General features: G+C 40.6%; 1 protein-coding gene across 3 annotated transcripts in view; it reads right to left on the bottom strand.

Annotated features, from left to right (window-relative positions):
- Window positions 1-13,538, bottom strand: part of dennd3a (DENN/MADD domain containing 3a) — a 76,293-nt gene that overhangs the window by 17,442 nt on the left and 45,313 nt on the right. For all 3 annotated transcript variants that reach the window (XM_060942643.1, XM_060942642.1, XM_060942644.1), the window contains 3 exons: window positions 12,362-12,491; window positions 10,305-10,412; window positions 684-823 (listed from right to left, as the gene is read on the bottom strand). In XM_060942643.1, coding sequence (XP_060798626.1) covers window positions 684-823; window positions 10,305-10,412; window positions 12,362-12,491 — 378 coding nt within the window. The remainder of the gene's footprint in view (window positions 1-683; window positions 824-10,304; window positions 10,413-12,361; window positions 12,492-13,538) is intronic.

Raw genomic sequence — 13,538 nt, forward strand, 5'->3', positions numbered from 1 at the left:
GAAACTTCAGAAAAGGCAGCGAGGTATGTTATGGTTCTTTACTCATTAATTTGAACAAAATGTTCAGGATACACAAAACAGTAGATTAATTATTCATCAAATCTGTTATTGTGATATTGGAGTGAAGCTCTCATTTAAAAAAAAAAAAAAACCACACAAAAACATGATTAAAATCCATAAAATTGTTTTTATACATGCCATGCGGTGGCTAGTTTGAGGTTAGAATGTGGAGTTAGGACACCAAATGTTGGAAAAGGCCAACTCTTATCACTTCTGCTCATGGATTAACCAATTTAACGATAACAGAGTTGACGATGACCGACAGAGTCAACACTTGAAATGTACCCGCAATTACAGAATGGGCCGTATACATTATCTGGTGTCCTCAATATATTAATATGTGGGAATGCCTTCCTAAAAAAGAACCACCATGTCACTTCAGAGACTCTGCAACAAAGTGAATGTAAAGTGTGGTAAATGAATCCTGCAGGAGGCAGTGAAGGCTGTAAGCTACGAACCAGATTTGCAAATGCCACGACATGCAAAATCAAGCCAATTAAATCTATTCACACATTCTGTATGGATTACTTATGCTTCACATTCTTCTACATGAATGCAGTGCAACATGTGACCATGTATTTATTAATTCGCAAACGCCAAGAGGAGTAGGGGAAGTCCCTTACAAGGCGGGAGGTCCCCACTTGAATGCAGTTCTGCTGCAAGGACCAGCTGGCTGCGTCAAACACAACCACCTTTCCATCACTCAGAGCACACCAGAGTTTTGGGTAACCACCGCCGTCTGAGGCTGCTGCACCCAGCTGTCCTAAAATAAAGCAAAGTCACAGTAAGATTGTTAAAATCATAGCGGGGTGTGTGTGAAAACACATGGAACGTTCCATGACTTTAATAGTTTTGTTTTCATGTGAGAGTTGAGGTTGAAATTGAAAGCACTTGTTGGACGACTGCCAAAAGAACGAATACAAGCTTTGAGTTCATTTTGTTTACTTGAAACACACAGTCTGCATGTGATCTAATGCAGTTACAGTCAAAAGGTAATATGTAATTAGAATCATTTAAGTGAAGTAGTTAATAAGTGAATAAGTGAACTCTTTCTGCTGTGTGCTTGAGAAAAGGAAATCTATAGATCATTATTTATACATTTTATTTTGTCAGCAGCACAGAAATGGACATGCTTTCCACTGAACTTAGTAAAAATTAAAATCACCTGCATTCACTTCCTATTTTTTGGGGTGGGGTGGGGTAAATAATATAAATATATAGGCAGTGCCTAAAAGCGGAGCTCCTGATGAGTGTAGGAGTAAAATATTTGCAAGGGCACAACACCAACTTGAATAGAATAATATTAAAGCATATGAACCATCAAATTGTGAGTGTCGTGTATTTCACATCAATAAATCGCTGCATTGTCTTGTGACAGTAATGCCAATAATGAGATACGCATCGCAATTACAAATACGTATTTATTCGTTCTTTGACACTGCATGCCAAGCGCCAGAAACACCACCACGACATTTAAAGATATTTTTTGGGGGGCTTTTTTCACCTTTATTGGCTAGGACAGTGTAGAGACAGGAAATGAGCGGGAGAGAGAGACGGGGAGGGATCGGGAAATGACCTCGGGCCGGAATTAAACCCGGGTCCCCGGATTTATGGTATGGCGCCTTATCCACCTGAGCCACGACGCCCCCACCACAACATTTATTATGGCGTGACTCTGCTGGGTGCCTGGTGGACAGCAGTGAACCAGCGCTTTCACTTTATATCATTACTATATAGTTATGATCAAATATCAAACTTGATATGTCAAACAGTTGTCTGGTTATGTCCACATGCTTTGGAACTCGAAGCATGCCTTTAGGACTAATTACCATGCACCTGTTCCTGATTAGAGCTCAATCACAGCACATACATACTGTATAAGGACTCTCAAAACAGGAAGTTAAGAGACCTTGGCCTTGGCAAGATAAGAGACTTTTTGGAAGTTTCAGTACCTCTGAATTAATGATCTAAGTGAGTGTATGTAAATTTTTGACCATGTATGTATAATTTTGGCCCTGTATTTTAAATTTTACACACACACACACACACACACACACACACACACACACACACACGTGGTCAGAAGTTTACATACAGTGACATGAATGTCATCTTGGATATGAACGTCATGGCAATATTTGGGCTTTCAGTAATTTCTGTGAACTGTTCTTTTTCTGTGGCAGAATGATTGTACAACATACATCTTTAATTAAAAAAAAGAAAACCAAAAAAAACCAACAACCCCACCACACTAGAATTTGGTGCACAAGTTTTAATTTTCTTTGGGTTTTCTGAAATCAACACAGGGTCAAAATTATACATACAGCACACCTAATATTTGGGTAAAATGTCTCTTTGCAAGATTCACCTTGACCAAACATTTTTGTTTACCATGACCAAGCTTCTGGCAGAATTCTGGTTGGATATTTCACAACTCTTCATGGTAGAATTGGTAGAGTTCAATTAAATTTGTTTTTCTTTTCTTGGCATGGACTCGACTTATAAGCACGGTCCATATATTTTCAATAGGGTTGAAGTCAGGACTTGTTTTAAGCTTAATGTTGGTGTGCTTTATCCTCTACAACCAGCTCTGATGTGTGTTTGGGTTCATTGTCCTGTTGTAACTCCCAAGTTGTGTTCAAGTTTTTGATGGTTTATGCTGAAGAATTCTGAGGTAATCCTCCTTCATTATTCCATCCACTTTTTGCAATGAACCAGTTCCACTAGCACCAAAACAGCCCCAGAGCATGATGATCCTACCACCACCACCAGCTGGTACAGTGTCTCTCTGTATATGGTGGGTATTGTGGCCAACCAACTCAATCTTTGTCTCATCGGACTATACAGCTTTCCTCCAGAAGGCTTTTTCTTTATCTGTGTGGTCAGCTTCAAACTTTAGTTAAGCTTGAAGGTGTCAATTTTGGAGCAGGGGGTTATTTCTTGGATAGCAACCTCTTAGTCCATGGTGATCTGAACTCTAGACAGTGATCCATCAGCTTCCAGTTCATGGCAGGGCTGCGCCATGGTGGTTCCCAGGTTGTTCCTGACCATCCAAACCAATTTCCTTTCAGCTGAGAGTGACAGTTTGGGTTTTCTTGAAGCAAAGTGGCTTGGCAAAGTGACTACACCTAACAATAACTTGGATACAATTGTTTGAAATGATCTTGGAATTTGCAGTTGTTTAGAAATGGCTCCAAGACACAATCCGGAGTTGTGTATATCTGCGATCCTCTTTCTCAGATCTGCACTGAGCTCCCTAGACTTTCCCATTTTACTGTGTGTTGGTCAATCCAATGAGTGCTGTAAACAAACCCTTTTTATGAAGGCACAGAGAAGCTACCAGCTGGAGTCAATCATGATCACTAACAGGAAGCTAAGAGACCTTGGCCTTGGCAAGATAAGAGACATTTTGGAAGTTTCAGCACCTCCGAATTAATCATCTAAGTGAATGTATGTAAATTTTTGACCCTGTATGGATTTCAGAAAACCCAAAGAAAAATAAAACTTGTGCACCAAATTCTAGGTTTTTTTTTTAAATATATAAATTAAAGATGCATGCTGTACAATCATTCATTTTTGCTGCTACGTCCGATCATTTTGCTGCTACGTCTGATCATTGCCTTATTTCTGTATTACACTACCTATTTTGCACTAATGTTTACCTTTATTTTGTACTATACTGGGTGTTTTTTTTGCTTTTATTTTGCACTATATTGCCTTTACTTTGTATTATTTCTTTCGCCTATTTATTTATTCGTAATTGGCATTCATGGTGGACAGCAAACTAAGAATTTCATTGTGCAAGAGGACATGTCCTTACCGTGCATATGACAAACACTTTGAACTTGAATCATTCTGGTCACAGAAAAAGAACAGTTCAAATAAATTACTGAAAGCCCAAATATTGCCATGACGTTCATATCAAAGATGACCTTCATGTCACTGTATGTAAACTTCTGACCACAACCCTGTGCCCCTGTGTGTGATTTTTATATATGTATATGTATGTTATATATGTCTCAGAAACTGGGTACTGTGGGGGTCCCCCACTAAATATACTCTCAGTCAATAAACTATACGGTTTTGAATGGTGATGTTGGTTTTAATTTGAAATAAAATGATGAAAGAAATAATACAGATAAAACTAAATCTTTGATGTGAATACTCTATTCAGGATTTGGCAAAAATTCTGCAAATGTGGAAAAATGGCGGCTTGATCTGGGACATGATAAATGGTTGACTACATCAGATTCCCTTAAAAAGGTTGTAGTCCACTGAAAAGTCTACAGTTATCACTAATTGAATTTTAAAGTTATAACTTTATACACCTAAGGATTGGTGCGCTCACAGAATAATCATAACCGTAATAAAACATCATGCAAAATATTTGATCACCGTTGTAACTCCATTTTCCGCATACCCGAAACCAATACGATCGTGTGTTTTAATCTAAATGGAAAGCCTCAGGCTCAAGGTCACTACCTCACCAAAAGTAGTAACTTAAAATCACTACACCATATAAAAATTTAGTTATAAATCTGCGATTTTGGTTTTTAAAACGAAAGCTGAAAGTTAGGTATAGAATACGTTTCTTACAGAATATGTTACGATGGTAGCTGGTCTTGTATGAATTTCTGAGCTATAAAATGAGTTGTGGTCTATTTTTTACCGTAGCGTGTTATGTGTGTGCGGGGAAGGACACACATTAACAATTTGCATGTGTAGAATGGAATTTTCCACTCCAACAGTTCAAAGTTGATCATGCTTCCATTTGCGGTCTTTCTGTTACGCGGGTGATCTGTTCGGACGTTATCACTGAAAAGGTGAGTTTTGACAGTTTTATTTTGTTTTAGTCTTGCTGTATAAGGCAATAGAATGTTTCTTTTTCATCTTACTTTCATATTTCATAGTGTTTGCGTATTTTTGGCCAATATTTTGCAACCATGGTCAATTAAGATCGAACTTTTGATCGAATCTACAGCCAGTCATTTTGCCCCGCCCCCACCTTGCGCTCTGTCCGGTGCGGTAGTGATGTCCCGTTGCTCGCATGCCGCAGCAGAGACCCACGTGACCTTCAGCCGGTACAGTCGCTGTTCTTTTACCACCGCCGTTATTCTCATCTTTCCGGTGTGTTCTTGAGTTTTCCATTGTGTCCTATTTTGCCATATCAAATACCCAGAATGTATCATATTATTCATATTTAAGTGAATAATCAATTCAGTCATCATAACTTGGCATTTTTAACCCAAGCAATCAAAAAGAGGAAATTTATTCAATATTTTCACTCGTCTGTGAAGGAGGGGCTTTAATTCTTCATGATGGAGTTATTTTATACGGAAATCAATTTTACAAAAGCATTTGAATTGTAATCAAAAAGATTTTCCCCAGTGGAGGCCAGATAAAGCAAGATGCTATTTTTATTCTTATTAAACATGACAAAAGAAACATTGAGTGTTAGGTAAATGCAAAAAAAAATTGTAAAATTAGAAAATTTATTTTTTTTGACCATAATGGCTACGTTCACACTGCAGGCTGAAGTGACTCAAATCCGATCTTTTCGCCCATATGTGACCTGTATCCGATCTTTTATTGACAATATGAACAACACAGATCCGATTTTTTTCAAATCCGACCCAGGCCGTTTGGATATGTGGTCCTAATTTCGATTCCTATCCGCTCTTTTCATATGCGACTTCAGTCTGAACCGCCAGGTCGCATTCATCCGACTTACACGTCATCAACAAGCCACAAACGTCACTATTCTGCGCTGAAGTAGGCGGCGGGTCTCTCAAAAAAGTTACAACAACATGGCGCATAATCACGGGCGCAGATAGAGGGGGGGACTCGTCCCACCCAGATTTAAATTCACCTCGTTCGGTCCCCCCCACTTATAGGGAGGAAAAAACGTCTATGCTGTCTTTCTTTGCATAAGGCAAACCTCACGGAAAAATCAAAAGACTAACGCTACGTTCACACTGCAAGGCTTAATGCTCAATTCCGATTTTTTTGTGAAATCCGATTTTTTTGTGAGGTCATTCACATTAACAAATATATATGACTTGTATGTGATCCTCAGTATGAACGAAAAGCGACATAAAAGTGTTCCGCATGCGCATTGCAGGATACGACGACGTCACACGCAGTGAGCATGGCCAGTGTTTACGGAAGTAAAACCGCCCAGTTGCGGTATGACCCATCCAATCTAGCTTGAATAGCTGCATCCCCCCAAATGGAAATCAGCTCCCTAACCTCTGCGTCCTTCCATTGAGAAGATTCAGAACCTTCACAGCCCGAAGCGTCCCTCGCATTGATGTCATGCGCAGGGGCGCAGATACGTTTTTTTGAACTGGGGGGGACAAAAAACTGGGGGGGACAAAGCTGCCAGCAAACCAACCCCAACCCCGATATGCCTGTCAAACTTGTTGTAGGTTACCATAGCAACCAAGCTCGAGCTCGCAACCTGTGCAGTCTGCGCAGCTCAACCAACCGAATATCAGTCTTTGTTTTATGTGAGTTGTTGCAACTATGTATACACTGCTGTGCACCTCAATAAACCGAATGGTAATTAGTCTTTTGATTTTTCCGTGAGGTTTGCCTTATGCAAAGAAAGACAGCATAGACGTTTTTTCCTCCCTATAAGTGGGGGGGACCGAACGAGGTGAATTTAAATCTGGGTGGGACGAGTCCCACCCTCTATCTGCGCCCGTGATTATGCGCCATGTTGTTGTAACTTTTTTTGAGAGACCCGCCGCCTACTTCAGCGCAGAATAGTGACGTTTGTGGCTTGTTGATGACGTGTAAGTCGGATGAATGCGACCTGGCGGTTCAGACTGAAGTCGCATATGAAAAGAGCGGATAGGAATCGGAATTAGGACCACATATCCAAATGGCCTGGGTCGGATTTGAAAAAATCGGATCTGTGTCGTTCATATTGTCAATAAAAGATCAGATACAGGTCACATATGGGCGAAAAGATCGGATTTGAGTCACTTCAGCCTGCAGTGTGAACGTAGCCTAATTACCATTCGGTTTATTGAGGTGCACAGCAGTGTATACAACTCACATAAAACAAAACAAAGACTGATATTCGGTTGGTTGAGCTGCGCAGACTGCACAGGTTGCGAGCTCGAGCTTGGTTGCTATGGTAACCCACAACAAGTTTGACAGACATATCGGGGTTGGGGTTGGTTTGCTGGCAGCTTTGTCCCCCAGTTCAAAAAACGTATCTGCGCCCCTGCGCATGACATCAATGCGAGGGACGCTTCGGGCTGTGAAGGTTCTGAATCTTCTCAATGGAAGGACGCAGAGGTTAGGGAGCTGATTTCCATTTGGGGGGATGCAGCTATTCAAGCTAGATTGGATGGGTCATACTGCAACCAGGCGGTTTTACTTCCGTAAACACTGGCCATGCTCACTGTGTGTGATGTCGTCGTATCCTGCAATGCGCATGCGGAACACTTTTATGTCGCTTTACGTTCATACTGAGGATCACATACAAGTCGCATATATTTATTAATGTGAACGACCTCACAAAAAAATCGGATTTCACAAAAAAATCGGAATTGAGCATTAAGCCTTGCAGTGTGAACGTAGCGAATGTCTCAAATGAGAGACCAGTTTCTGAGACGGACCTCTATATATATATATATTATATATATAGGGGCGGCACGGTGGTGTAGTGGTTAGCGCTGTCGCCTCACAGCAAGAAGGTCCGGGTTCGAGCCCCGTGGCCGGCGAGGGCCTTTCTGTGCAGAGTTTGCATGTTCTCCCCGTGTCCGCGTGGGTTTCCTCCGGGTGCTCCGGTTTCCCCCACAGTCCAAAGACATGCAGGTTAGGTTAACTGGTGACTCTAAATTGACCGTAGGTGTGAATGTGAGTGTGAATGGTTGTCTGTGTCTATGTGTCAGCCCTGTGATGACCTGGCGACTTGTCCAGGGTGTACCCCGCCTTTCGCCCGTAGTCAGCTGGGATAGGCTCCAGCTTGCCTGCGACCCTGTAGAACAGGATAAAGTGGCTAGAGATAATGAGATGAGATGAGATATACAGTGGTGCTTGAAAGTTTGTGAACCCTTTATAATTTTCTATATTTCTGCATAAATATGACCTAAAACATCATCAGATTTTCACACAAGTCTTAAAAGTAGATAAAGAGAACCCAGTTAAACAAATGAGACAAAAATATTATACTTGGTAATTTATTTATTGAGGAAAATGATCCAATATTACATACCTGTGAGTGGCAAAAGTATGTGAACCTTTGCTTTCAGTATCTGGTGTGACCCCCTTGTGCAGCAATAACTGCAACTAAACGTTTCCAGTCACTGGTGATCAGTCCTGCACACCGGCTTGGAGGAATTTTAGCCCATTCCTCCATACAGAACAGCTTCAACTCTGGGATGTTGGTGGGTTTCCTCACATGAACTGCTCGCTTCAGGTCCTTCCACAACATTTCGATTGGATTAAGGTCAGGACTTTGACTTGGCCATTCCAAAACATTAACTTTATTCTTCTTTAACCATTCTTTGGTAGAACGACTTGTGTACTTAGGGTCGTTGTCTTGCTGCATGACCCACCTTCTCTTGAGATTCAGTTCATGGACAGATGTCCTGACATTTTCCTTTAGAATTCACTGGTATAATTCAGAATTCATTGTTCCATCAATGATGGCAAGCCGTCCTGGCCCAGACACAGCAAAACAGGCCCAAACCATGATACTACCACCACCATGTTTCACAGATGGGATAAGGTTCATATGCTGGAATGAAAGTGTTTTCCTTTCTCCAAACATAACGCTTCTCATTTAAACCAAAAAGTTCTATTTTGGTCTCATCAGTCCAGAAAACGTTTTTTCCAATAGCCTTCGGGCTTCCACGTCATCTTTAGCATACTGCTGACGAGCAGCAATGTTCTTCTTGGAGAGCAGTGGCTTTCTCCTTGCAACCCTGCCATGCACACCATTGTTGTTCAGTGTTCTCCTGATGGTGGACTCATGAACATTGGCTACTGTTAATGTGAAAAGGCCTTCAGTTGCTTAGAAGTTACCCTGGGGTCCTTTTAGACCTCGCAGACTATTACACGCCTTGCTCTTGGAGTGATCTTTGTTGGTCGGCCACCCCTGGGGAGGGTAATAATGGTCTTGAATTTCCTCCATTTGTACACAATCTGTCTGACTGTGGATTGGTGGAGTCCAAACTCTTTAGAGATGGTTTTGTAACCTTTTCCAGCCTGATGAGCATCAACAACGCTTTTTCTGAGGTCCTCAGAAATCTCCTTTGTTCGTGCCATGATACACTTCCACAAACACGTGTTGTGAAGATCAGACTTTGATAGATCCCTGTTCTTTAAATAAAACAGGGTGCCCACTCACACCTGATTGTCATCCCATTGATTGAAAACACCTGACTCTAATTTCACCTTCAAATTAACTGCTAATCCAAGAGGTTCACACACTTTTGCCACTCACACATATGTAATATTGGATCATTTTCCTCAAGAAATAAATGACCAAGTATAACATTTTTGTCTCATTTGTTTAACTGGGTTCTCTTTATCTACTTTTAGGACTTGTGTGAAAATCTGATGATGTTTTAGGTCATATTTAGGCAGAAATATAGAACATTCTAAAGGGTTCACAAACTTTCAAGCACCACTGTATATATAAAAAACACACACGAGGGTAAGTCAAAAAGTTTAAGACAAATTTGAAAAAAAAAAAAATCCCCACAACTCCCCCCTTTATTTATGAAAATAAAGCTATTTCTCTACACATCCTCCATTTAAGGCTAAACACTTCTGCAAGCACTGTTTCCATTGGAGAATTCCTTCTTTGTAGAATTCTGGGGGAGGTCCTTCACACCTTTTGAAATTATAATATCTGTCTTAGAACTTTTTGACTTACCCTCGTATATATAAAAATCTCACACACACACGAGAGAGAGAAGTTTAAAATGAATGAATGAAAGAAACAGTAACTGTTTGGAAGAATCAGTTTCTCTGAGTCTGAAACTTCTGGAGTCAAAACAGCCAGTGGCCGTTCCACAAGAGACGCTCTGAAACTGGAGCATTCACACGTCATAGCAGAATGCACCGTGTTATTGTAGGCAGAAACTCTGAAGGCATTTCCAGGAAAGATCATATCACTTCACGCAATCAGTAAAACAGGTCTTGTCTGGTCTGTATAGCTCAAGTTTCCTTCATTCACAGTGTTGTAGACTGAAAAGGCTGAAAAAGAGAGCGTGTCTAACCTGGTGTATAGAGCAGGAAGTCCACAGCTTGAGGAGATGTCAAGTCCAGACAAGGGTTGATTTTATGCCTGAGGGTCTCGGATGTTGTTTTTGGCACCATCATCGGCACTGTTTAAAAACACCGTTTTGATTAAGGTGGAATTTTAAGCACAATACAATACTAAATGAACCAAGACTGTGAGGTCTTTTCATGATATTAGATGTGAGGGCTGATATCTAATATTTATCAATAGCTTGACACAAAATATCAGGACTGACCAATGCAGGACATAACAAGGAAGGTCTTGATGGTATGATAATGACTAGAAAAACTATTACACTTGCACACACACACTTGAGAGGTAGGCAGCTGCATTCCTGATTTGGGAGTATTTCAAGTCGAATACCAAACACAGTGTACATACAGAAAAGCCATACATTTGTATTTAAATGGAAAAACACTAAACTTAAGACTTTGTTGTCTGCCCTTTTGTGTGATTTCTACTTTGTATAATGTGTGCAGTCTATTTAGTTTTAGCACTGGCAGGGGGAGATGGAGTAGGATGCCAAAAATGAAACCTTATACTGTCTTTATGTTTGGAAGACAAGGAAGGGATTAAACCTGCTAGCCTGCGACAGATAAATACTTGTACAATTACAAGTTATCGTAGTTTAGCACTTTTTTTTCTCTCCAAACAGTTCTCTTTACTAACCAAAAGATGTGCGTGGTTCTTCAGTAACGGAATTACATTTCACAGGAAAACGTGGTAACTTTCTTTTAGTTGCAGTACTCAAGATAATGGCATTAAATAAAAATTCTCACAATGTATGGGGTATCTTTTGACCCTAAAAAGAGCATAGAAAAATTGGCTGTGTTTAACTCTGAACACAAAATCTTTTATGAGGAAAGAAAAGTCAGTAACGGAATCACGTCAGAAAAAAAAAAAAAACCCTGAACTTTCATTCCTGAAAATTCAAGCCAAGATTTCTCCGAAGCAACATTGCTATAATTGGGGGCGATGATTTTTAAATATAATTTTCAGTACATTTTGCCTTGGATTACATGCTCTGGCAGTATCACTGAGCTGACAAGTTATATTCTTAATTTAGATTAGGGATAAAATTAGCTCATGTTTTAAGTTGTTCAAATTCTGTAAAGCTGCTTTGCGACAATGTTTATTGTTAAAAGCGCTATACAAATAAACTTGACTTGACTTGATATTCTGGACCAATTTCGTGCTTTTTTTTATATGAAAGAATTTCCTTTTACACACTCATCCAGAAGGGTAATTTTGCACAAGGCCATCTGTCTACAGCAGAAAAAAATAAAATAACAAAACACGTCTGGGAAAATCCCAAGGGAGTCTGGAGCCAGAATCATGACGTTATCTGTGGAAGCGCCAGCAGGCTGTGCGAGCTTTGCACGGTTTCAGTGCACAGCCTGTGTAGACCAAGCGCTCCCATTTCTCTCTCATTGTCCGGTCTTTTGGGAAACGATGAGTACTAATCCCATCAAGATTGGTGTTGCTACACCCTCCTACGATACATCTGTTAATCATTTTAATAATTACGTGAAAACGCTGAAGAAATTTGCAGAAAACCACCAGGTCGTTTTCTCATAAACAAACCAGCGCTGACGTAGGATTCAGAAAGAGGCGTCCCGTAGATGACGTCACGAAAATCAATGTTTGCCGGGAAATCCAAATGGCAAGTTTTTTCAGAGGCGGACCAATTCGCCTCAAATGGCTTGATTTCAACTGAATTTTTCTGGTATTGCGCAAGGTAAAAAAAAAATTGCACAAAATGCAAAATGTGACAGATATTTGACCAAAGTTTAATATAAAATAAGAGAATTACATTGATCTTGCTCTTGAATTTACCCGTGATATGCCCTTTAAGGCAATCTTAATAATTTCATAGTTTTGGCCTCTCTGCTGAAGAATTGCCCATGTTGCCTTTTTTTTTTGAAAAGTGTAGATGAAGAAATTTGAGTTAATACATCTGCAACCAAGCGACATTACCGAGCATCTCACCATTGCATGACTATAATTATATCCAAATGGCTTTAAATTACAAACCTTCCAGTTTCAACGCATCGAAGTAGGCCAATTTAGAAGCAGCATAAATAGCTTTGTGAGACTGGAGGCATCGCACCACAGCATCCATCAGCAGGGCGTTTGTCAGCGCCTGCTGTATGTACTGAGGGTCCTAGAGAAGGGTACACAGAGTCCGCAAACTCAGATTCTTCACATATTATACATCAAAATTCATTATGGTCAGATAACATCATGGAAAATTCATCCAGTTATGGCACATTTTTCTGACAATATGATTCACACTCGGTTTTGGAGTCCCTGTAGTACTTTAATGTCATGCAATAACAAAAATATTAAACCAGTAAAACTTTTTTTTCAGTGTCTTTCCTGCTGGAAATGCTTCAACCAAGGACAAGGAGTGCAAGAGTCATTAAAAAGGTTGGTGGTTACCTAAATTGGGCTTACAAACAAAACACCAAGCACTAGGTCCAACATGTCCACCAAACCAGGAACCAGAGAGGAAGAGCAGAGCACACACACAATGACATTATTATCCCTTATGTGGCCAAGTGTCAGAAAAGCTCAGGAGGCTCTTCAGTAAACATTGTGTTCTGGTGTATTTCCAACCTAACAACACACTCGGACAGAAACTTGCACAGCGGAAAGTCCAGACACCCAAACAGAGCCACTTAATGAACGTAGCGTTGTAAAGACAGCACAGATGTGTACACTGGTGACACAAAACAACAAATTGTAACATCGCATATGACAATACAGGTCAGAACACAGCTGTCTACCTTCACCTGAACGAAAAGTCTCCTTCAAGAACTACACACTTCTTCTGAAGAGGACAGCTAGTTTAAAAGAGAAATAAAGGAAGCCATAGAATGTCAAACTGGAATGACCAGAGGGGGTCTGAGACGCCACTAATCACCTACTTACAATGCTGTTCTGACACATTTACTCCAGCACACCATTTAAAAACATCCAGGTTAGTCTCATGACATCACAGGTGTGAATCAGAGTGTTTAAATAACAAGGATTTTTCTATAGGGCGGCACGGTGGTGTAGTGGTTAGCATAATCACCTCACAGCAAGAAGGTTCTGAGTTCGAGCCCCGTGGCCGGTGAGGGCCTTTCTGTGCAGAGTTTGCATGTTCTCCCCGTGTCCGCGTGGGTTTCCTCCGGGTGCTCTGGTTTCCCCCACAGTCCAAAGACAT

This window comes from Neoarius graeffei, chromosome 16 (genome assembly GCF_027579695.1).
Source record: "Neoarius graeffei isolate fNeoGra1 chromosome 16, fNeoGra1.pri, whole genome shotgun sequence".
NCBI lineage: Eukaryota > Metazoa > Chordata > Actinopteri > Siluriformes > Ariidae > Neoarius > Neoarius graeffei.